This window comes from Onychomys torridus, chromosome 18 (genome assembly GCF_903995425.1).
Source record: "Onychomys torridus chromosome 18, mOncTor1.1, whole genome shotgun sequence".
NCBI lineage: Eukaryota > Metazoa > Chordata > Mammalia > Rodentia > Cricetidae > Onychomys > Onychomys torridus.
In genome coordinates this window covers 30,990,406-31,015,522 of record NC_050460.1, presented here as the reverse complement: position 1 = coordinate 31,015,522, position 25,117 = coordinate 30,990,406, and the positions used below count along the sequence as shown (strand labels likewise).

The 25,117-nt window shown below is 41.7% G+C and overlaps 1 protein-coding gene across 1 annotated transcript in view; it reads left to right on the top strand.

Moving 5' to 3' along the window:
* Positions 1-8,467: 8,467 nt before the first annotated feature.
* Uggt1 (UDP-glucose glycoprotein glucosyltransferase 1) overlaps positions 8,468-25,117 on the top strand; it is a 135,705-nt gene continuing 119,055 nt past the window's right edge. The window contains exons 1-4 of the mRNA XM_036167340.1: positions 8,468-8,698; positions 17,712-17,847; positions 22,305-22,387; positions 24,966-25,096. Coding sequence (XP_036023233.1) covers positions 8,623-8,698; positions 17,712-17,847; positions 22,305-22,387; positions 24,966-25,096 — 426 coding nt within the window. The 5' untranslated portion in view covers positions 8,468-8,622. The remainder of the gene's footprint in view (positions 8,699-17,711; positions 17,848-22,304; positions 22,388-24,965; positions 25,097-25,117) is intronic.

Below are 25,117 nucleotides of genomic sequence, written 5' to 3'. Positions count from 1 at the left end.
TGTGTGTGTGTGTGTGTGTGTGTGTGTGTGTGTGTGTGTGTGTGTTTATCACAGCAACAAAAAGTAACTAATATATTAATTCTCTTCTTTCATTTGGCTGCTCATTAATACCATACTTTGCTTTCTACAACCAGTTTGCTGAAATCTTTATCCTTCCTTCAAGTCTCATATAACACAACTGAGTTCATCATTATAGAATTATCTCAACAGTGAATCCAGCATCCTTCAGATTTGTTTGTTTGAGTATGACTTTTGTTGTCATGACAAGATGTCCAGGACTAGGTATTTTAGGAGAAAAGAGGCTGTTTTACCTAGTAGTTTTGGAACTTGAAACAGTCCCTGGTATGACTGGCAGCAAGAGGCTTCAGGGACCAGGGTCACTCTTCTTACAACTCACTCCTGGCAGAACAAATTCACTTTGCGAGACAATCAAAATTCTTTTCAAGGGCAGTGACTCCAAACACCCAATCCTGTTCCACAAGTCTCCACATCTCCAAAGTTTACCATCTCAACATCACCAGCTTTGGGGGTGAGGGTACTGGAGAGATGGTTCAGCAATTAAAAACACTTCTTGCAGAGGACCTGAGTTGGTTCCCAGTACTCTTGTCAGGTAGCTCACTACTGTCTATAACTCTGGTTTCAGGGGGGGGTATAATGCCATCTTCTGGCCTCTGTGGGCACCTGTACACATGGTGCATACACTCAGACAAACATACATGCACATAAATAAAAGTAAAATCTGAAAAAAAAATCACCAGGTGAGGATCACGGTTTGAAGACATGAAATTTCTGGAGAAACACTGAAACCCTGTCCAAATCATGGCACTCATTCTGCAGATTTGATACCCTGCCTCCAGTCTTGAAAACAAATTCCTTTTGACATTTGAAGGACTGGAAAGAAGGTGCTGTTGAACACTCTACCCTGAGCAGATGATCTGTTTAACACCCTTTGTGGCTTAGAGAACACTGCAGAAGAGGAGATGAAGAATGGCAGGGCTAAGGAACGGGAGGAATGCCATGTAATGCTGTCTTCCGGATGTGACGTGGCTGCTGCACTCATGCGCTCCCAGCAGCTGTAGATACACAGCACAGGACCTGCACACTAGAGCCTCCAACAGAGGAGCTCTTGGCTGTTGATCGCCTCACCCATCACTGAGGAGCTATTGGTATTAATAGTTGCTGGTAGAAGGAGGCAAGTGATCTTCAGTGGTATAGCCAACAGTCAGTTGTTCATGCTCCAGTAAGTAACCATCCGTGGCCTACGCTTATGCAAACGACCCTAATGAAACCGAGTGCTCACAAAACTACAAAACAGAGACAAGACATGAAAATAGGAGGGGTACTTGGTAGTGGGAAGGGAATAAGGGAGGGTAATACAGGGATGAAACTGTGGTGGGTATTGTGTTCCCCACAATATTGTGCACCCTAATAAATTTATCTGGGGTCAGAGAACAGACAGCCACTAGAACAAAAGCCAAAAATGGTGGCTAGAAAAATGGGTCAGAGCAAGCCATAGCAGAAGTTGGGGGGGGGTGGTGCACGCCTTTAATCCTAGCACTTGGGAGGCAGAGCTAGCTGGACCTCTGAGTTCAAGGCCACTTTAGAAACAGCTAAGCAGGTGACCCATGCCTTTAATCCCAGAAATCCAGCCTTTGATCCCAGGGAGTGATGCAGAAAGTAGAAAGATATATAAGGCGTGAAAACCAGGCACCAGAGTTAGTTAAGCATTGGGCTGGTTTAGCATCAGGCTTTGGAGCAGCACAGATCAGCTGAGACCCATTGGGATGAGAACACAGAAGCTTCCAGTCTGAGAAAACAAGACCAGCTGAGGAACTGGTGAAGTGAGGAAGCTGTGGCTTGTTCTGTGTCTCTGATCTTCCAGCATTCACCCCAATAACTGGCCTCAGGTTGGATTTTATTAACAAGTATCTTTAAGATTCCTACTACATGAAACAATAGATATACATAAATAAAATCGTCAAAGAATAATAAATAAATAAACAACCTCAACAGCAATGATAATGCACACCTTTAATCCCAGCACTCAGATGGCAGAAGCAGCATATCTCTACAAATTTGAGAACAGCCAGGTTTACACAGTGAGTTCGAGGCCTACCATGGCTACATAATGAAACTCTTTCTCAAGGAAGGAATGAATGGATGAATGAAAACATTTATGAACCAAATTTCTGGTCCTAAGTTCTGCCTGAGTGTACCTCCCTTCTATTTCCCTACTATTGGCCTAGGCTGGCCTCCAACTCATTATATGGCTGAAGATGACCCTGAACGTCTGATCTTCCAGCTTCTACCTCCCAACTGCTATGATTATAGGTATGTGCCACCATAAACAGTTTTTTGTGGTACTGGGTATCAAACACATGGCTTCCTGTGTGCTAGGCAAGCCTTCTACCAACTGAGCTACATCTGCAGTCCTGAATCTGACAACCCTTAAACCCACTCTTGGGAGAAAAGGTGCACACAGTCAGCTGAAGTCAGCTTTCTGAATGAGGAACAGAGTTTCTGGAGCTGGGATTCAATGTTCTTTTTCCCAGCAGCTCATGAGTCATTATCAAGGTATGTCCTTTGTCCACAGGCCAACCAGAGGAGAGCAGCGGCTACCACAGCAGAGTGTGTCCCCACAGTCAGAGCAGGGAGCTGTGGCTAGAACTGTTCAGCAGATGCTGGTTGAGCATTGTCTAATGAGGGATGGAGATTCTCTGTAAATGTTCAGTTGTGGGGAGGCATCAAGTAGATAAGGGAGCAAGGGACTAGACTTTGAATGTGGTGGGAGGGAATGCCCTTGGAAGGGACAATGTTAACAGAGGCTGGCATGAATAGTATGAGGGATTGTGGGTGAAGGAACATGGCAATCTGAGGTGTGGAAAAGTACCATGGTGGCCCTGAGTGTTCAAGGAGTCAGATACACAAAGAGCTCTGTTTATTGTTGCTGTTAACTGATGATGGAAACCAGCTAGGCAGCAGTTAGCAGAGAGTCTGACTGGTGAGCACTGAGCCCTAGATCACAGAGTTGAAGTGTGCATACTGTGAGCACTAGATTTCAAACACACATAAGCACGCATGCACGCACGGACACATGCACACGCTCATGTACAGTAAGGGTTCCTCAGGCAAGAGAACATGAGTTCATATTTTTAGAATTCATGTAAAGTCAAATCAAGACACAGTAGTGCACAACACGCTCATGTACAGTAAGGGTTCCTCAGGCAAGAGAACATGAGTTCATATTTTTAGAATTCATGTAAAGTCAAATCAAGACACAGTAGTGCACATCTGTAATCCCAGTCCTCCTATGGAGAGATGGGTGGTGGGGGCAGGAGATTCTCCAGAAACTCATAGACCAGCTAATTTGGTGTATACACACACACACACACACACACACACACACACACACACACACACACACACACACACACACACACACACACACACACACTCTCACACACACACACACACACACACACTCACACACACTCTCTCACACACACACACTCACACACTCACACACACACACACACTCACACACTCACACACACTCGCACACACACTCACACACACACACACTCACACACACTCACACACACACACACACACACACACACACACACTCACACACACACTCACACACACACACTCACACACACACACACAAATTAAAAAAGATAAAATGTCACAGTAACATTTCCTAATTACATTTAAAATTGTATCTTTTTTTATATTTTTATGTGTGTGTGCTTGTATGAATTTATGTGTAACATATGTGTGTGTCCAGGAACGCCCAGAAGCCAGGAGAGAGTATCAGATTCCCTGGATGGTTATGAGCTGCCAGGTCTTCTGCAAGAACAACAAAAGCTCTTGACCTCGGGGCCATTTCTCCAGCCCTTCATAATTACATGTGACTGGTAACTTTTTAAGTACACATGGTGAAAGAAAATGTCAAAATGAATTTTATCTTTTTCCTTGTACTTTGTGTGTTTGCTCATGAGTGGGCAGGTGCAAATGTAAGTGTAGAGGTCAGAGGTCAAACTATATCCTTCCTTAAACCTACCCACCTTGTGTTTTGAGACAGTACCTCTCACTGAGACCTGAGGCTTACCAATTAGGCTAGACTGGCCTGTCTGTGAATTCCAGGGATCCTCCTGTGACTGCCCTCTACACCAGACTTTAGTATACATATATAATACTTTTATTAACTCTTTGACAATTTCATATATGCATACAATATATTCTGATATATAGCCCTACTCCTCCCAGACATACTGCCTACTCTGCACCCTCTTGATGACTTTTTTCCCCCCCAAGACAGGGTTTCTCTGTGTAGCTTTGGAGCCTATCCTGGAACTCGCTCTGTAGACCAGGCTGGCCTCGAACTTAGAGATCCACCTGGCTCTGCCTCCCGAGTGCCGGGATTAAAGGTGTGTGACACCACCGCCCTGCTCTTGGTAACTTTTGTGCTTTTCTTTTTGTTTTTTCATAGCCTACTGATTTCATTTTGTGCAGCTCATGTACTCATACTGTAGGACTACCCCACCAGAATGTGGTCAACCTACTAGGATCCACACCTTTAAAGAAATTGACTCTTTTTTTTCCCTAGAAGCCATCAACTATCACTAGCTCCTCAGTTAAGGTAGGGGCCCATGGTCTTCTTCTATTCCATGCTGGAACATTGACTAGCTTGATCTCAGGGAGCTTCATAGCTGCCGTGAGTTCTTGAATATAGCATTCCTGCTGCATCGAGAAGACACTGCTTTGCTCCACTCCTCACCATCATCTGGCTCGTACAGTCTTTCTGCCCCCTCTTCCTCAATGGTCCTTCAGTCTTTAGGGGTCAAGGTGTGATACATATGTCTCATTCATGGCTGAGTATTACAGAACTGACTCTCTGTACTTGGAACAGTTGTGAGTTTCAGCATTAACCACTGTCCATTGTAAAAGGAAACTTCTCTGATGGGGTCTGAGAGCTATACCAATCTGAGTATAGAGAGATATGAATTTAGAGGGCACTTTGATACTCTGTTCATTTATCAAAATAGCAGTAGTGAGTTTACCCCTAGGGCTCATGAACTCCCCAGTCATGGGTCTCAGTCAGATTTACAATGTCAACATTCTATTTTCTACTGTGGAGTAAGCCTTAAATCCAATCAGAAAGCACTTGGTTACCCCTATAGCTTATACCACTATTACATCAATAGGCAGATCTTGCTATTCTGGTCATTACCATAGCTCACAGACTTCACAGCTGGCTAAGACTGTTGATGACGTTTTCCTCCCTGCAGCCTGCATACCATCTTCCTGTACTATATGAAAGCTAGTCACCAAGGAGAAGCTTCTTGGTCAATACCCATTTGATTTCTCATGCCTTGTGGCTAAAGTGTGTAGTATCTTTAGCAACAGGGTTCTTACCATCAAATTCTAGTGGACAACCAGTACATTGGCAATAGCCTGCTTTGTTTGATGGGGTTTCTGGGACATCCCATAACAAGCTTTTTTATATGGGTGCTTAGGGTTGGACTCAGGTCCTAATGGTTGTTTGACCAACATTTTAGAGATTGAGTTATCTCCCCAGGACCTTCTTGTATTAAAAAAAATGGTTATGGGGTTGGGCAGGGTGGTTCATACCTTTAATCCTAGTACATAGGCTTCTCTGTGAGTTTCAGGCCAGCCAGGGCTGCATAGTGAGATCCTGTCTCAGGAAATAAAGTGGCTACTGACATACTTTAACTTTTAAAAGTTTTATTTCTTTTACTTTATGTGTGTGAGTGTTTTGCCTATATGCATGTATGTGGACCATAAATATGCTTGGTGCCTGCAGAGGTCAGATGAGGCTGCCAGATCTCCTGGAACTGGAATTAAGGATGGTTATGAACCACCATGTGGGTGCTGGGAACTGAATGTGGGTCTTCTGCAAGAGCCCCTAGAGTATTTTAAACTGCATATGGGCTGGAGCGCAACCACTCAGCAGTAAAGCACATGTGTTGCATGCATGAAGCCATGGATTTAATCCTTGTCATTAGAAAACTACTATTGTTAACAAGGAAAAATGAAATTCACATGTGGCCCACACTTTACATTTGTTTGTGTGCATGTGTATTTGTGCCTTAGTGTGCATGTGGAGATCAGAAGACAGGACAACTTCTGGGAGTTGGTTCTTTTTCTATCATGGGTAGGTATCCAACTCCAGTCTGTAGACTTGTTGGCCCCTTTGCCTGCTGAGCCATCTCACCTGCCCTGGCTGACACTTTACTTCTATGGAACAACACTGGTTGTGATGATATTGTGTTCCCCAATATATCGTGCACCCTAATAAATTTATCTGGGGTCAGAGAACAGAACAGCCACTAGACAGACATAGAGGCCAGAAAATAGTGGCACTCACACCTTCTGGAGGAAGAGATTCATCCGGATCTCTGTGAGTTCAAAGCCACACTGGAAATAGCCAGGCATGGTGACTTACACCTTTAATCCCAGGAAATGATGGCAGAAAGCAGAAAGGTATATGAGGCATGAGGACCAGGAACTAGGCTGGTTAAGCTTTTAGGCTTTTGAGCAATAGTTCAGCTGAGATTCATTCTGGATGAGGACTCAAGAGTCTTCCAGTCTGAGGATACAGGATCAGCTGAGGAACTGGCGAGGTGAGGAAGCTGTGGCTTGTTCTGCTTCTCTGATCTTCCAGTGTTGACCCCAGTACCTAGCTTCAGGTTTGTTTTTATTAATAAGAACTTTTTAAGAGTCATGCTACAACTGGTTATCTAGACACCCAAGTTCTGCCACAAACTCACCTTAAGTGAGTCTCGAACTTCTGGTTTCTGCTCTACCTATAAGAGGCTCAGATGTCTCTTCTGCTCTCACAACAAGAAACAGACAATAATAAAAAAAAAAAAACCTATAGAGAACTGATTTCAGAGGTCAAAGTGCTGCTCCCACAACCAGAGGGTAGATATTGAGTAAAGATCAGTGCTTTACATCTCTCTCTGTATGTGTGTGTGCGTGTCTCCAGGTTGGTGCACATGTGTGCATGTGGGTATGGAAGCCAGAGGTAACCTCAGGTGTCAGTTCTCAGGACACTGTTTTGGTTTTCTGAGAGTCTCTCACTAGCCTGGAACTCACTCATTCAGCAGTTAGGCTGGTGGCCAGCAAACCCCAAGGATCTACCTGTCTCTAGCTCCAGAATATACTTGGCTTATTTTGTGTGTGTGTATGTGTGTGTGTGTGTGTGTGTGTGTGTGTGTGTGTGTGTTCAAGTGACACTGAGTAATTGAGGATTCTCTCTAAGCACTCTATTTATTGAGGAAGAGTTCTTTTTTGTTTTTTTTTGTTTTTTGAGACAGGGTTTCTTTGCATAGCTTTGCGTCTTTCCTGGATCTCGCTTTGTAGCTCAGGCTGGCCTCGAACTCACAGAGATCCGCCTGCCTCTGCCTGCCGAGTGCTGGGATTAAAGGTGTGCGCCACCACCACCCGGCTTTTTTTCTTCTTTTTAAAAACTTAACCTCCCTGAGCCCTATCTATCTATCTATTTAATTTTGGAGTTACAGACAGTTGTGAGCTGCCATGTGGGTGCTGGGAATCAAACCTGGGTCCTCTGGAAGAGCAGCCAGTGTTCTTAACCACTGAGCCATCTCTCCAGCCCAAGGTAGAATTCTTGATAAGTTGGAGCTCAGTAATTCTGGTTAGTCTAGCTAGCCACCTTGCCTAGGAAATTGTCTCTGCTTCCTGAGAACTGGCATTACAGGCGGCTACTCTTTTATAAGGGTTCTGGGGGATCTGAACTCTGGTCTTCATACCTGGGCAGGAACCACTCTATCCACCCAGTCGGCTCCCCAGCCCATGCCTGGAGTTTTTGTGCATTCTGGGGACTGAGCTCCGGTCTTCCAGCTTGGCAGCAAGAGCGTGTACTTGTTTTCTCTGCTCTCTTCTGATGCTCCTTGGGTCTTGGGAGGTGGTGATATTGATGCTTTGTTCAGGGCTGAGAAGTCAACAATCATTTATTCTCAGCATTCCGAACAATTATGGGTCTCTGCATTAACTAACATCACATACTATGAAACAAACATATAACTTTTTTTTCTTGTGAGACAAGGTCTCTCCACATAGTCCTGGCTGGCCTTGAACTCACAGAGTTCAGCCTCTGCCTTTGCCTCCGGAGTTTAACTGCACATTTATTTAATTTGAGGGGGAGAAATGATAAAAATCTGAGAAACAAGGGTTGAAATACCTATCCGCCAGAACCTTGGGGCGAAGCCTTGGAGCCCAGCCACGTGGACTAGACTCCTCCCTGGACCTTAAAAACAAGAGACTGGAAGGCTGGCTCTCCGGATCGACCGAGAGAGGGGAGGGGCCGGAAAGAGGGGCGACGTTTCGGCCGGCAATATGGCGGCCGCAGGACGCTCTGGCAAACTCCAGCCCGCACTCGATAGCCGGAAGTTGTCCTGCCTTCGCCTCTAGGAAGCGGAAGTGCAGGGGTGGCTGGCAACTGGGTGACTGCTTTGAGAAACCGGCTTGTGAGGAGCGGCGGGAAAGGCGCGTGTCGGTTTCTCACTGGCGCAGCCTCCTCCGAGGTCGCCGCTGTCCCGCCCTGCCCGGGCGTCGTTGCTGGCACTGGAGTGGATGAAGCGCAGTCCGGGCATGGGCAGCCGGGGGGATGCGAGAGCCGCGGGTGCCTCAGCTGCGCGGCGGGTGACAGGTACCTCGGGTGGCGTGGGGGAGGCCTCGGAAACAGGGAGAGGGGCCAGCGCGGGAGGCGACCGTGAGTCCGAGTCACCTTGGGCTTCCTCGTCTACCCCGACTCCGTTTCTCCTGCAGTGTTCTCTTTGCGAGCGCCTCAAGTTGTCCCCAGCGGTCTTCTGTGCCGTGCGAGTGGCGGCGGGCTCTCTCCAGCTGTCCTGATTCGGTTTGAAGTGTAGGAGGAGGAAGTGCCCCAAGGAGTTTAGATTAGACCAAGCCTGACCCTAAGTAGGTTGACAGCCAGCACTTTGCATAACTCTGGAGCACCAGTTGTTTTTTTTTTTTTTAATAGGTTTCTGTTTTCCCTAATTGAAATCGGGTGATGCATCTTGGTTGTCGTTTTCTGTGAGTGATAAGATCTCTTGGAATAAAATTGGACGATCCACTTCACTTTTAGCCTGTGACCTGCCAGCAGAAGATATGCGTGCATCTCCATTACATTATGGACGTGAGCTCTTCTCGTTGCTTGGCAGAACTCTCTCTTGTTCTGCATTTGTTACCAGGTTGGAGAAGGAGCATGTTTTGCTTGTTCTGAGACCTGGGATCTAACCCTTACCGTGCCTTGGAAACATCTGTGCACTTGCAAGCCTCTTTTAGTATAAAGTTCTTTCTTCCCTAGAAATATCTTGTACACATGCACACACATGAAGACATATTTTTATTTATTTGCTCCCCCTCCCCCTTTGGAGATAGGCTCTCAAGTATCCCAGACTAGCTGGGCTTGCTTGAAGACATTTTGAAGAGCTAGTTAACTGTACCAAACTGGAGCAGATTGTAGCTTTTCCATTTGGCTTACTTTGCTTTTGGTAAACTTAGCTGAAACTTTTCTTTTATAAATTAAAAGTTTTATTTATTTAGTTTTTGTTCTGTGTGTGCAGGACAGTTTTGTAGAGTTAGTGCTCTCCTCCCACCTCGGTCACCAGGCTTGCATGACAATAGCCTTTACCCACTGAGCCTTCTTGCTAGAACTTCCTTCTGTGAGACAGACAGACAGAGACAGAAAGACAGACAGAGACAGAGTTGGTGTGCAATGCCTTGGTGTGCATGCGGAGATCAGAGGACACTGACTGAACTGAGGTCATCAGGCTTGTGTAGCAAGTGCCTTTATTCATTGAACTATCTCCCTGGCCTAAAACTTTATTAAAGGAAGTAAACATACTTTAGTAACAGGGTGTCTTAGCGCACATTTAACTAGAAGGGAATAGGTGGTGCTATGGAGAAATTTCAGCTAGAATTTCTTTGCAGGGATCTAATCATCTTCATTTAGATGAATAGTAAGTACTTGGAGTTGGAATCAAATTTATGTGATCCACAGCAAATGGTTATTAGGTGTACATGCGTCAAGTTTAGTTAATTTCTTCTCACTTGGATTGGACGCCTCCTCTTATTTTTTTTTGCTACTGTTGAACATGTGGAAATTCAGTCTATAGACTTGCAGACTGCAGATTTTTCTCTTTCATTTTTTTCTTTTTAAAGAGTTGGTTAACTCTTTAGTTTAAAAAAGATGAAGCAAACTAGGTGTATGGTGGTGCACTTCTGTAATCCTAGCACTTGGGAGGGAGGTAGAGGCAGTAGGATTTGGAATTCAAGGTCATCGACCACTGCACAGCAAGTTAAGAGGCCAGCGTGGGTCATAACAAGAACCTGTCTTGATAGAGAAGGAAGGAATTTGGTGATTACTTAGGAATGACTCATCATGCCTATTCTGCTTCCCAGAAAGTGAAAACATTCGACATAACACCTGTTACTTAGAGTTTTTATATTTGACTGTGGATCAGCGAGCAAGCTTTAGTTTAAATGCTCTGGGAGCTTGCAGATGCTTGATAATAGACTCAGGCCTAGAACTTGTTAGAATGCTTGCTGTCTGTCCATCATGCCTCCAGCATTGGACTACTCATCTTTATAAGCAACACTTAAAGACCACTAGGCTCAGAATGTTAGTGCAACTTATAAAAATGAAAACATACAAGCAAAGGAGTACTTCAGTGAAGTTCTTACCTGTTTATTTCTCTGGACAAATCTTCCCTCCGGCATCACTTATGAGGTCAAGTGTGGGGTCAGGTTGTCAGAGCTGCTCTTTAATGTACAGCTTTCATCTTGTTCCCATCTCCAGTGGTGCTGTACTTCTCAAGAATATATACTTTCTCTGAAGAAACATTGCAGGGTAGGTTGGAGAGATGATGGCAGCAGTTTAGATTATTTACCGTCCTGGCAGGGGACCTGAGTTCTGCTCTCTGCACCCACAACAGACAGGTTACAACACCTGTAACTGTAGTTCCAGGAAATCCAATGCTTTCTGGTCTACTTGGGCACCTGTACACACATGATGTATATAAATGCATGCAGCTCACATACATACATGTAAGTACAAATAATAAATCTTTAAATATATTAAAAGTGATACCTCTGGGTATGTAGCCTTTCCTTTTATCCTTCTTACAATCTTGTCTTTTCCATTTTGCTTTTTCTTGCATGTGTTTAGGAGGTACATTTACCAGTATGTGGAGGCCTGAGGTCATGGTTGAGACTCTTCCTCAGAGGGCTGGAGAGATGGCTCAGTGGTTAAGACACTGGCTATTCTTCCAGAAGACCCATCTTTGATTTCTGGCACCCATATGATGGCTCACAACCATCTATAACTTCAGTTCTGGGGGATGTGACACTCTCTTCTGGCCTCCTTAGGCAGCAGGCACAAACAGTACACATACAGGCAGGCAGGCAAAGAACCAATACACATAGACAATAAATCTTTAAATAAAAACATTCTTAGAAATAAAAATGAATGCATATATAAGAGTTTTCCTTAGTTACGTTCTACTTTATTTAATTACCTTGTTTGTTGGTTTGTTTGTTTTTTAAGATGGGGTTTCACTGTAGTCATGACTGTTCTGGAACTCACTGTGTAGACCAATGTGGCCTTGAACTCATAGAGATCCTCCTGCCTCTGTTTCTGAGCGCTGGAATTGAAGGCGTGTGCCACCACTGCCTGGCTTTATTTTATTACTTTTTTTTTTTTTTGTTTTTTTGTTTTTTTGTTTTTGTTTATCGAGACAGGGTTTTTCTGTAGCTTTGGAGCCTGTCCTGGACTAGCTCTGTAGACCAGGCTGGCCTCGAACTCACGGAGATCCACCTGCCTCTGCCTGCTGAGTGCTGGGATTACAGGCGTGTGCCACCACCGTCCGGCCTATTTGATTACTTTTTAGTAAGTGTTTTTCTTTTTTTAATATTTATTTTATTTCATGTGCATTGGTGTTTTAGCCTTCACTGGAGTTATAGAAAGTTGTAAGCTGCCATGTGGGTGCTGGGAATTGAACCCGGGTCCTCTGGAAGACCAATCCTCTGGAAAACCAATCAGTGTTCTAAACCACTGAGCCGATATCTCTCCAGCCCCTTGATTACTTTTTAAAAAATGTTTTTGAGATAGGGTCTTACTGTATGTCCTTGGCTGGCCTGGGACTTACCATGTAGACCAGGCTAGCTTTGAACTTATAGCTCTGTCTACCTCTGCCTCCTGATGTACAGCCAGGATGACAGCTGTTGTCGAGGAGGAAGTAACCACTCTGTTCCTTTGTGATGGGAGAGGTCCAAGGGCTGGAAGGTTGCTCTGTTGCTGCTGGCTTGGGTATTTTATAGGGCCTTTCTCCTATTGGCCCTCTTCAGATACCTGCTCCCATGCCTTCCAGCTGTTCCCCTCGAAATGTCTTCCAAGAACAAGAAGCCTCCATTTTAGAAGCCTCCCCTCTCTTTCCCTGCTTATCTATATTAATATAAGTCCCCTTCAAGTGCTGTGTGCACTAGCCATGTGGTCCTGATCTTCATAAATCATAGTGAATCTTGGTGTCACACCTCTTCTCTGTAGTTTTCTTAATCCCTTTATAAAGGAAGCCTGTGTTATTTCATTTTTAGTGTCTCCCATGTTCCAGACTTCATGCTAGACATGGTGTCCATCACAGGCAAAACTCCCCGTATTGAGGAGCTCACATTTAGTCCCTTAAGTCAACCTAAGTATGGACCTGTGAAGTTGGGTGGATTTCTCTGGGTCCAGTTTTATTCCCTTCAGATTGACATTGTTCCTTTCAAACACTTTAAAACAAAAACAAAAACTTTTTTTTTTTTTTTTTTTTTTTGAGTCAAGGTCTGTAACTTTGGCTGCCTTGGAGCTAACTCACTGAGAAGATCATGCTGGCCTTGAACTCAGGGTCTGCCTGTCTCTGCTTTCTGAGTGCTGGGATTAAAGGCATGTGGCATGCCTGACTTAGAAAAACTCTTGAGCTAAGGTTCTTGAAATAACGTACTTTGCTCAGTTGTAGCCTGCAGAGAATGAATCCTTACTTCTAAAGCCAAAGAACCAAGGGAAATAGCATGATAGTGTAGAATATTAAAAACTGCCAAGCCCAGTGGTGCACATTTAAAATCCCAGTACTCAGAAGCAGGAAGCTCCCCAGTTCCAAGCAGCCTGTGTTACAGAATAAGACTTTGTCTCAGAAAACAAACCCACTAATAGAACAAAGCAAGGTTTTGCACTTTGCGACTTGATTCTCCAGCGTTGCTAATGTTACTGCTCTGAGCTTTCTTATTTCTAAATGGCAATGGTGACACTTCCTTCATAAAGCACATCTGTGGAATAACTACTGCTGTGCCAGGTGCCATGCTGTGGTTAACAAAGTAGACATGGCTGCTACACTCAGAAATTAGCACTTGGAGCTCCATAGCCTCTTTCACAGATCCTGGCTGTTCCCTGCGTTTAGTCCTTCCCCACCCCTTCTCTTTTCTACGTGTTATACTATACCCACTGTACATTTGATTACACGTATACATATGTTTTGGCTAGGTTCTACATTATTAGGGAGGCAATATGGGTTTTTTTCTTTCTGATTGTGTGACCTTAGTTAATATTATACATCTAAGTCCATCTATTTTCTTGAAAACTTTGTGATTACTGTAACACGAATCTTAAAGGTCTTATTAATAAAAGCAAACCCAGAGCCAGGTATTGGGGTGAACACTGAAAGTTCAGAGAAGCAGAACGAGCCACATCCAACCTCACCTGGTCAACTTCTTCGCTGATCTTGTTTCATCAAACTGGAAGGACTGGATCTCACTCAAGTGGATCTCAGCTGAACTGCTGCTAAAAGCCTAAAAGCTTAAAAAGACCTCTAGTTCCTGTTCCTCACGCCTTATATACCTTTCTGTTTCCTGCCATCACTTCCTGGCATTAAAGGCATGTGTCTTTTCCAAGCAAGACATGAGATCTCAAGTGCTGGGATTAAAGGTGTGTGCCACCATGCCTGGCTTTGTTTCCAATATGGCCTTGAACTCACAGAGATCCATCCGGAATGCTACCACTGCCTAACCTCTGTTTAATATGGTGGCTGTTTCGTTCTCTGACCCCCAGATAAGTTTATTGGGGTGCACAATATATCAACCACAATTATGTTTTGCTTTACAGCTGAATAATATTCATGTTTGTGTGTGTGTGTATAAAATTTTCATTTTCCATCTATTGATGGACAACTATGTTGATTCTGATATTTTATATGGAATAAAACAGCAGTAAATGTGGGGGCACGAATATTTCTATGCCAGGTTATGGAGTGCTCTGGATATATACCTCGGAGTGAAATAGCTAGGTTATAAGGCAGTTATATTTTTAATTATTTTGGGAAATCTCCAAACTGATTTCCACAATGGCTATATTAATTACATCCTCACCAACAGTGAATAAGGGTTCTTTCTTACTACATCTTGTCCAACATGGTCAGATTTGTTGATGATAGCCATCCGACTGGTTGAGGTATTGTCTCAAAGTAGTTTTAAGTTGTATTTCCCTGATGGCTAGGGATATTGAACACTTTGAGAAATAATTATTGGCCATTTTTTTTTTCTCTTTTTTTCTTTTGGAGCTGAGGATTGAACCCCGGGCCTTGTGCTTTACCACTGAGCTAAATTCCCAACCCCTTGTGTTTCTTCTTTTGAAAACCATCTATTCATTTTATTTGCCATTTGTTGGTCGGCAGTTTTATTTCCTTGCTATTCAATTTCTGTAATTCTTTGTCAATTCTGGATATTTGGCCCTTGTGTGAAGGGTGGCTAAGTTTTTTTTTTTTCCCATTCTGTGGGCTGTTTGCTTTGCTGATTATCTCCTTTGTTGTGCAGAAACTTGATTTTTGTCTAGTCCAATACTTGGGGTTAGTTTCTATGCTACTGGTGTCCTATTTAAAAAAAAAAAAATCTTGCCTATCCCAATATCTTGACCAGTATGCCCTGTTTTCTTCCAGAAGTTTCGGGTTTTAATTAAGGTTGATTGATTTCTGATGATTTTTGTACGAGGTGAAAAGTAATCTAATTTTGTCTTCTGCAGGTGGAAACCCAGTTTTGCCAGCACTGTTTGTTGAATAAGCTGACCTTTTCCCAATATATGTTTTTGTCTCTTCAGTCAAAATTTAAGTGGGCATACTTTGTCATAACTTTGTTTCAGGTCCTCTGTTCCACTGGTCTACCTGACTATGTGTATGCCAGGACCAGCCTCTCTTTCTCAGTGTAGCTCCATAGTGTAGTTTGAGATTGTGTTTGGTAACTGTGTTCTTTCCTTTTTTTTAAAAAAAATATTTTTTCTTTTTTTTTTTTTTTTCTGAGACAGAGTTTCTCTGTGTGGCCCTGGCTGTCCTGGAACTCTCTCTGTATACCAGGCTGGCCTCCAGCTCAGATCTACCTGCCTCTGCCTTGTGCTACCACCACCTGGGTCTATCTCTCTTTAAAAAAACAAACAAGCAAACAAAAAAACCCCCCACAAACAAGAAGCTTTCATCCCCCACATGCAAAAAGTACAGAAAATGGAAATCAAAATACACAAGCAAAAGACCAATAAGACAAAAAATATCCAAATATAGCAACTTGACAAGAAGTCTACCAAAACACTATTGAGTTTGTTTTGTGTTAGCTTTACTGCTGGGTGTGGGGTTTACCCTGAGTGGTCGATATACCCAGGTAGACTCATTTTTCCTTTGCAAGTGGGTGTCAGTTGCAGATAGCTACTTGGTTAGGGATGAGAGTCTGTGTCCACTTCCCTCTCTCAGTGCTGGGACATAGTCTGGCTTGAACCTGTGCAGGCCGTGTGTTACTGCCATTGTTTCTGAATTCCTGTGTGCATTAGTCCAGTTGTGTCTAGAGGATACTGTTTTCTTGTGTCTAGAGGATACTTGCTTTCATTACCTCTAGCCTACAATTTTTCTTTCTAGCTCCCTGAGTCTGGAGGAGAGGATTTGATGAAGACATCCCATTTAGGACTGAGTACTTTATTTACTCATGGAATGTTCAAGTTTTTGTTTGTTGTTTTGTGTATTTGTAGAGAAATTGGCAGTGCTTAAACTTAATACGATTCTTAAAGATACTTTTCTATTTGTATAATTTATTTTGCTTCAATTATTTTTCAATCTGTATGCATTGTGTAAAGTAGGCTCTTAACATAAGTGACATCGGTAAAGAAGTAGATCCTGTTGGACTCACTCAATATCTTTTGTGTCCAGCTCATTAATAGATTTTTATAACCAATATCAAGGAATGGGTATAACCAGGATGGGCCTGCCAGAGCCTAACATTTAGAAGCACAGAATGTGTAGTACTTTCCATCTTCTCATCCTTATGTGTCCCATCCAAAGTTGGATGCTATTTTCTTTTTTTCAATTTAGAAGAGATCTCATCTTGCCCATCTCATGTTGCCCAGGCTAGTCTTAAACTCTAATCCTAATTTCACTCCAGCTTCTTGAGTAGTTAAGATTATAGTCTTGAGTCACCTGGCCTAGCTTTTGCTTTTCTTTTTGTGGCACTGTGGTGGAATGGGCATAGTGCTGTGCTAGGCAATTGTTCTACCACTGAGCCACAGTTCTAGACCGAGGATGCTCACCTCTATATAGCTTGGGGAAGAGTGTGTGTGTCTGATTAAGGAAGTTCCGTTGGTAGGTTTCTAGCATGAAAACTGAGGTCAGTCAGTAACTGATGACGTTTTCTGCAGTGGTCTGGATGCTGTCTCTGAGAATGTCAGTTTGCTTGGAGAGGCTGCTGATGGGAGCTATGAGGTGTATGCTGTTACCTAGGAACTTGGACTCCCTACTTCATAGATGGGAGCAGATGGCATGAGACACTATTGAGGTCTTTGTCCATTGCCGATCCAGTCTTTGAGTTTGTTACATTTGAAGCTCACTGCATTATTTCTTAGAGCTAGCAAAATATAGAGCCGTAAACTGGGTGGCTCCTTAGAGCAGTCTTCATTGTCTTCCAATTTTTAGGCTACAAGTACTCAGGTGAGGTGTGGCAGCACCATATTCCCTCTGAAACTACAAGGGGGCGGGGACTTTTGCTTGCCTATTTCAGTCTCTAGTAGCATCAGGCCCCCAGATACTCCTCGACTTGCCATATAGTTCCAGTGTTAACTTTTCTCTTCACAGGTACTCTGGGTCTGTCCACCCATCTCCCTTTCTTAACACTAGTGACACTGGATTACTGTACTAATGACTATCCTGATGACCAAAATTTTATCACTTTGTAAAGGCTCTATCTCCAAGTCATTCTGATGTAGAGGGTTATGAATGCAACATTGCCCCCCCCCCCTTTTGTTTTGTAGATTAGGATTCAGCCTATAGCACTGCTAGTCATTCATACTTCATCTGTCTTAGCTTTGTGTTTCCTCGTACTTTATGAAGTTGCATGCAGCCTGCTGTGTGACCTCTCTGTGGTGCCACCCTTCAGGAAGGGAAGTGGCACCCCGTAGGAAAGACTGTAGCCAACTTTAACTCCCTAGCTTTCCTTGTCTCGGGCACTCAGCACGGTCTTTGGGCCATCAAGGTGTTAAGGCTGTTGGTTGCAGAAGCATTTTGTTTCTGTACCTGCAATGTAACTTTGTGTCCCTAAGCATTAACATTGTTTTGTGCTTCCTTGTGAAGTTTTAACATTGCCTTCTCTTTTTCCCTTTGTAGGGCTCTGTTACAACATGGGACTTGTGATTGCACTGGCTTCACTGTGCCTGTTTTCCTTAGCAGAGGCTAATTCAAAAGCCATTACAACCTCTCTTACCACAAAGTGGTTTTCTGCTCCACTGCTATTGGAAGCCAGGTAAGAGGGTATTCTCTTCTGTATAATGGAATAGTATAAACTTAGGGTCTGGTAGTAAATGAATACTCAGTAGTGAGCTTACACTTTTCATTTGCATGGTAAGTGTCCCTTACAACACCCACTGTGCTCTGTATGGGTGTGCTCTGTAAGGGCTCCGAAGATGCAGATTCTGCCTGCCAGCTGCACAGGGCTGATCCATAGGCAGGTTTAGGAACATTGCTCATAAGAACAAGACCCTAGGGTAAGAGAATGGGGGTGGAGGAAGAAGGAGCTGAAGAAGTTAGAAGTAGTTTTAACTTGTTTTAAGGTAGTCCTGTTCTACATTGTAGTCTCCCAGATCTGAGTACTTCCTTAAATTTGGAGGTTATTACTGTTTTTACTTACTTTTATAGTAAGTCACATCTTACTAATTTGTATCAACATATATACACATTTAAATTTTTTTTTTGTACCATATGGTATTTTCTTGTGTAACCATATTGGTCCTTGGCACTACATAAACTCATAGGGTGAGGAGCACAGGTCTTTAATCTCAGCATTTGAGAGGTTGAGGCAGGCAGATCAGGAGTTCAAAGGTCATCCTTTAGCATATAGAGAATTCAAAATCAGTCTGAGATACATGAGACTGTGATAAAAAAGAGTTATCTTAAAGCTGGGAATGGTGACATACCTGTAGCACCAGGTGCCTAGATGGAAGGATGGAAAATTTAAGGCTACCTGGGCATGTTATCCAGACACTATCTGAAAACATCATCATCCAGCAGTAACAGCAATAAAAGATGGGAGTATAACTTAGTGGTACAATGCTTGCTTGTCTGCCAACTGTGAAGCCCTAGGTTCAATCCTTAATGCCACCCCTCCCCTCCAAAAATAATTATAGCCAAGCACGATGGTATATACCTGTAAATCCAGTATATGGAGGGGTTAAGGTAGGAGAACTGTGTGTAGGCCTGACTGGGCTACATAGCGATTCTCTGTCACAAACAATCAGGCTGTACTTTGATTATAAAATAATTAAGTCTTAAATTGATAAAAATGTACTAAATGGTTTTTTAGTAATCCGTGGTTTTTTGTTGTTGTTTTGTTTAAAAGACAGGGTCTCATGTATCCTGAACTTGCCTCAAACTTGCTGTGTAGCCAAGGATGACCTTAAACTTTTGATCTTGCTTCCACCTACTCAGTGTTGGGATCAGAGCCATGTGCTGTCATGCCTGGCTTATGTAATGCTGAGGATAATGAACCAAGGATTTCATGCATGCTAGGCAAGCACTTTTTGGTGCCTGTCCTGTATCTCGCTCTGTAGACCAGGCTGGCCTCGAACTCACAGAGATCCTCCTGGCTCTGCCTTCCGAGTGCTGGGATTAAAGGTGTGCACCACTGCCACCCAGTTTAGATGAGCACTCTTAACATCTTCAACCCCTAGAAGATTTTTGTGGTACATACCCATGATGAAGTTGAGAAAGTATGTCTAATATTTTCAGCTCTAATTCCTCAATTTGTGTCCAGTTTCTTTGACCATAGCTGAGTATATAGTCTTTTTTTGATGTTTGCATCAACTTCCCCATCATAAACATCTCCCCATTTCGTGGTGTCTCTGGCAGTTTGCCATTTTGAGTTGTTACATTTTGGCCTCTTCTCCAGTAGGTAGTCAAGGTAATGGGCCTTGTAGGCAACTCCAAAAGAAGCCTTGTGTATTTGTATCACTCTGCAGTTACCTCCAGAGCAGTGGTTCTCAACCTGTGGATTGAACCCCTCTTTCTGGCTTCAAATGACCCTTTCACAAACCATTGGAAAATATTTACATTACGATTCATAATAGTAACAAAATGGTAGCAGTGAAAATAACTTTATGGTTGAGGTCACCACAACGTGAGGAACTGATTAAAGGGTCGCAGCATTAGTAAGATTGAGAACCACTGTTCTGGAGCTAGCTGAGGCCACCATTCTTGCCTCCTGTCTATGATGATGGATTTCGACACTGTCTTGTGGATGAGGGTGAAGAGCTCTGTGTACCATGAAGCTGTTACAGACCTTGTTTTCCTTGTATCTAATCCTAAGGGACTAAAAACATTCCTGTGTATAGTTTTAGATTGTGCTTGATGATTATGAAGGGATTTTTAGCTCTGTGATTGCTCATGAAGTGATATATATATATATCTCTCCATATATCTCTATGTATACTAAATATATATATCTATATATTACCTAAATATTTATATATTTAACTGAAGTAAAACTCTTGAATGTTTTGAGCAGCTATCGTTACTAATAGAAATAGATACTAAAATAGCCAAAGGATGTAGAAATAAATCAAATCTACTTGAATTTATACCTAGTCTAAGGAAACAAGATTACTACCAGATTTACAGATTCTAGAGGAAAATCAGGTTGCTTGTAGGAACATACACTCTTTCTCTCACTGTATGTATGAGATACACACACACACACACACACACACACACACACACACACACACATAGAGTCTTGCTATGTAGAGACTAAGCTAACCTCAAACTTGTGATCCTCCTGCCTCTGCCTCTGAGTAATAATTATTGGTATTAATAGGCATGAGTCACCAAGCCCAGTTAACTCCCTTTTTCATAGATGAAAAACTTTAACAAGTTCTTAGCAGCTTCCCCATTTGGAAAGTGGTTGTAATTGAGAGTGGCTGTGAGGACTTATACTTGAGTGAATATGCCAAGTGCATTGTCAGAGAACAGACTCCTTAAGCATTCCTTCCTTACTTGTCTAGTCCTGTGTAAGACTTAGCTGATTTCCACACTAACAATGGAAATGCGGAATATGGTTGCCACATTTTTTTTTTTTTCTGTAGATGAACAACTTTGTATTATGACAAATATTTACCAATAAAGAAATGGTTCTTCTGTACTCATGACTCATTTTAACAATGATTGAGGTTGGATGTGGCTCTGTAAGTAGGTGCTTCTCTAGATTGTTAGAGGCCCTAAGTTACACACCCAGCATCAAAGAACAGAAAAACCAATGTGAGTGCAGTAACTAGTACCATCCTCTTTCCCAACTGAAATGTTTTATAGCAAATCCACAGAATCTTTAATCACTGGCATAGGAATACAAAGCTGAAAAGCAAAGTTAATTATACTACACAAAAGATAGTGTTATTCCTTGTAATAAAATCTTCTGTTATTCTCTTTTCTGCTGGATTATTTCAATGGATTTAGTTGTTTTCTTAAGACCACAATCTTACTGAAATAGGATAAAAAATATGTTTCAAGGAAATTGTTTATGATTATATGAGAAGCATATTTAGCCCGAGTGAGTCCTTGTTTTGGTCTCCCACTGGTGAGTATGCCCTCCTCCCCTTAGTTCATGAATTGGTGTTCATTTGCATAGCATGCCATCTTAGTATCGGTTTTCTTAGAGTGTAAGCTATTCTAAGGTGAGTCTAGTGTTTATGTCAGTTGCTAGACAGCCTAGAAAAGTAAGACTCATGGAGGCACCAAATCTGGTACATTAATAATAGTGGGAAAGTTTTGAAACCTATTTCCAGAGAAGCTGCACATTACCAGGAATTGTGTCTTATTTTCCCATATTTCTGTGTTTTACTGTGGAGTAAAGTGGCTGTTGCATACCTCAGTGTTGGCAAATAATGGGCAAGTCTTCCTTTGGCTAGGTAAGCTGAGATCTAGATATGTAGTTTGCTTTAAGACAGTGAGCGATAACCACCACGTTAGCCCTGGGCTTCAAGTGACAATCACCAGTTTGTATGAATCATTCATTTGCACATTAAATTTATTTTATTTCAGGAGCTTTATTTAGACTTGAGTGAAAGGAAATTCAGAAAGGCCATTGTTTAGGATAATAGTGTAAAGCTAAAAGAGATGATAATTCTTACGTTTGTTAGATGTGTACTAATTTAAGCTAAAAAAATTGGTGATCTTGAAAATTTGGTTTTTTTAAGACATTAAAAGATACGCCTTTATTCTTCAAGAAATTTTTTAGGATTCATGTTTACTGTGGGGGAATCTTAGGCTAAACATGTTTGCTCTTTGTAAGATCTTTCAGAACAGATGTAGGCAGAACTATTGCTGGAATGGCTGGTTCGGTTCCTCCTCCTGCTTTCACTGCTGATGAGCTCTGCTAATGGGCTTCATAAGTCATTGTATATTAGGGCTCCCTATTATAACATCTTTATTGTTCTAGGTTTCTTAAGAAATAGCTACTGTGTGAACAAGTTATTAAGCTGTTATTAATAGCTAATATGAAATAATGAAGGTTATTTTCATTAAGAAAATATATATTATACATAAATATATATATATATATATATATATATATATGTTTGTGTATAAATGTATATATATTAAAAGCCAAACTGAAGACATTTGGGAATGTAAATCCCCTTTTATTCTTCCTAGTAATATAGCTTGTGACGGAAGCTATTGTCTCATTGCTGATATCTCCCACTTTTCTTCCAGTGAGTTCTTAGCAGAAGACAGTCAAGAGAAATTTTGGAGTTTTGTAGAAGCCAGTCAAAATATTGGATCATCAGATCATCACGGTAAAATTGAAGCACATACTTGTTTGACTTTGTGGTCTGGGGAAATGTTAGAAAAAAATGGTCTCCTTTGTATAGTATCTGTAACATGGCAGTTAATGGAAAGTATTATTTTCTTTAATGACTAGAGTTACCATGGTAGGACGATTGAAAACAGCGCATAGGAAGCTATGCTATGCCACTGAGCTATGCCCAAACCCTGCTGACTTAAACCAATACATTTTTATTTTCCTTTTCAAGAAGTGAGGTCTTGCTTTGTGACCAGGCTGATTACACAGTCCTACTGCTTCAACATCTTGAGTACTTGGGGCTGTTGCCAGACACCACAAATCATTATTTCTCTGTGTGCAGTTTGTAGCTTTGACTGCAAATAATGCCTTTCTTCCCATTGCTTTTGCTCTGTTGTGCTCTTTTATTAATGTGCTTTGGGACTACTTAGTGAAAGTACATTTTATTTTAGATCATTCAGTATTAACTTTATGTGTCTCATTGATTCTTCCTCTTGTTATGAACTAATTAGACATCTGATGTCAAATTAAGATGTATATTGTATCGCTCAGTTTTAGTTTATGGATGGTATGCTTTCTTGAACATTTTCTAACATAAACGATGTTATATGGGTTGTAGACATTGCTAGTCAAAGATACTAATAGAGGAGTATAGTGATGAGCCATCTAGCCAATGATGCTCTGGTCAAGGATGAAGCACATACATGAGAGTGGTGCCTGAAGATGCCTCCCAGTGACCTTAGTTGTCATAATTTGTGTAAATGTATTTCATTGTTACACAGTGACAAAGCATCTATAAGTTGTAGTCATTGTATAAGTTGGAGTGAACTAGAATTGTTTGTAACAAATTATTTCACAGAACTGGAGATATGGCTCAGTGGTTCAGAGTGCTTTTCAGATGACCTGAGTTCAATTCCCAGCTCCCATAACCAGCAGTTCACAACTGTCTGTAACTCTAGCTCCAAGGGAATCTGATGCCTCTGGCTCTGAAGGCAGTCATGTGTATGTACCAACACACAGACAAACACATAATAAAAAACAATAAATATTAAAGAATTTTATAATTTCATGAATTAAATTTATCAATATGGTTTTAAAATAAAACCTCAAGTCTTAACATTTAAAATGAAATTTCAATATAAATGATACACATTCTTGGTTAATGTTACAGGGATGTGAATTATTAGAAGTGATTATAAAAGTATGTCAAATATTTTGTTATTCATAGTTCTGCCATCTAAAGATTGGCATTATTAATTTCTGGGTCCATTTTGAGGTATTTCTTCCTGTTTTTTTTTTTTTTTTAATGTAAGATGATGTTAATGTGATATGGAACCTTTTATATTCTGCTTTTAAAAGTATAAATATTGGGGCTAGGGAAATAACTCAGAGGATAAAGCACACAATGTGTAAACAGGAGGGCCAGCATTAGATCCCAGACCATATAAAAGCCAGGCAGATGTGATAGCCACTGTCAGCTTAGCACTCAGGAGCCAGAGAGCGGGAATACCTGGGTCAGACTGGCTGGTAGATTAGCTGCAATTGGCAGGCTCCGGGCTCAGTGAGAGAGTTTTCTTCAACAAGAGATTGAGATCAAGGAAGACGCTTGGTATAAATTTTGGGCCTGCATACACATGTAGTCATGTTCATGTCCAATTGACACAAGTGTGTTCACACATATACATGAGTATACACCACACTCACACACATGCCAAAGTTAATATTTTTCCTATTGAAGATTTTATTTTTTGAATGACTCATATAAGTCATGCTGTAGTCAATGCTAAATAAAAAGTTGGATACTCTTCCTTGTCTCTATTTCTTGTATTTTTTTTTTTTTTTTTGCTTGCTTTTAAAAGCCATTTAACATTTATTCCATAGTGGTTTTTTTGGCCACACACACACACACACACACACACACACACACACACACACACTTTTATATCACAGTCTTTGGCAAAAATGACTGCTATGTTTTGTAATTTTGCTTTATATTTATTAGAGGACTAGTGCACAGATGTCTTTTCCTTCTAATTAACTTTGCCTAGCTTTTTCGTTTAAATTCTTCTCAAATGTTATGATACTATCGATGTTCTTTAATATCGGTTGTACTCCTTAGTGTTTTATTTAGTTATTTGAGTAGAGAGCACAATCTAGGTTCTGAGAGTACAAAGATATAAATCATTGCTTCTTTCTATGGGTGTCCAAAGTCAGTAAATAAGTACTTTAGTAAATGATGTGCCAGACAAATATTCTTGGACCCAAGCAGAGATATTGATATTGGTCTGTGGAACCATAGTATAGAGCGGAAGTCTACTTTCCTAAATGACAGATTTCATAGCTGAATTCTTTCAGTAGTAAGTCATCCTGGCAAGTAGGAAAGTAGCAGTCCAGGCAGGCGGAGCAGTTTAGAGGAAGGAAAGAAGTGTCCGTCTGTATTGTGGACCTCAGGTCATTTTAGTCACTTGAGGTGGGAGCAGTTCGTCATCTGTGTTGGTTCTGTGCTTTATGAACTGTCTTGTTTGGTTATCTGCAGTCGTGCGATTGTTCTGGTTAATGTGCTTCTTTGACAGATACTGATCATTCCTATTACGATGCGATATTGGAAGCTGCGTTTCAGTTTCTGTCTCCTTTGCAGCAGAATTTGTTGAAATTTTGTCTCTCTCTTCGTTCCTACTCGGCCTCAATTCAAGCCTTCCAACAGGTAACAAGACATCATTGTATC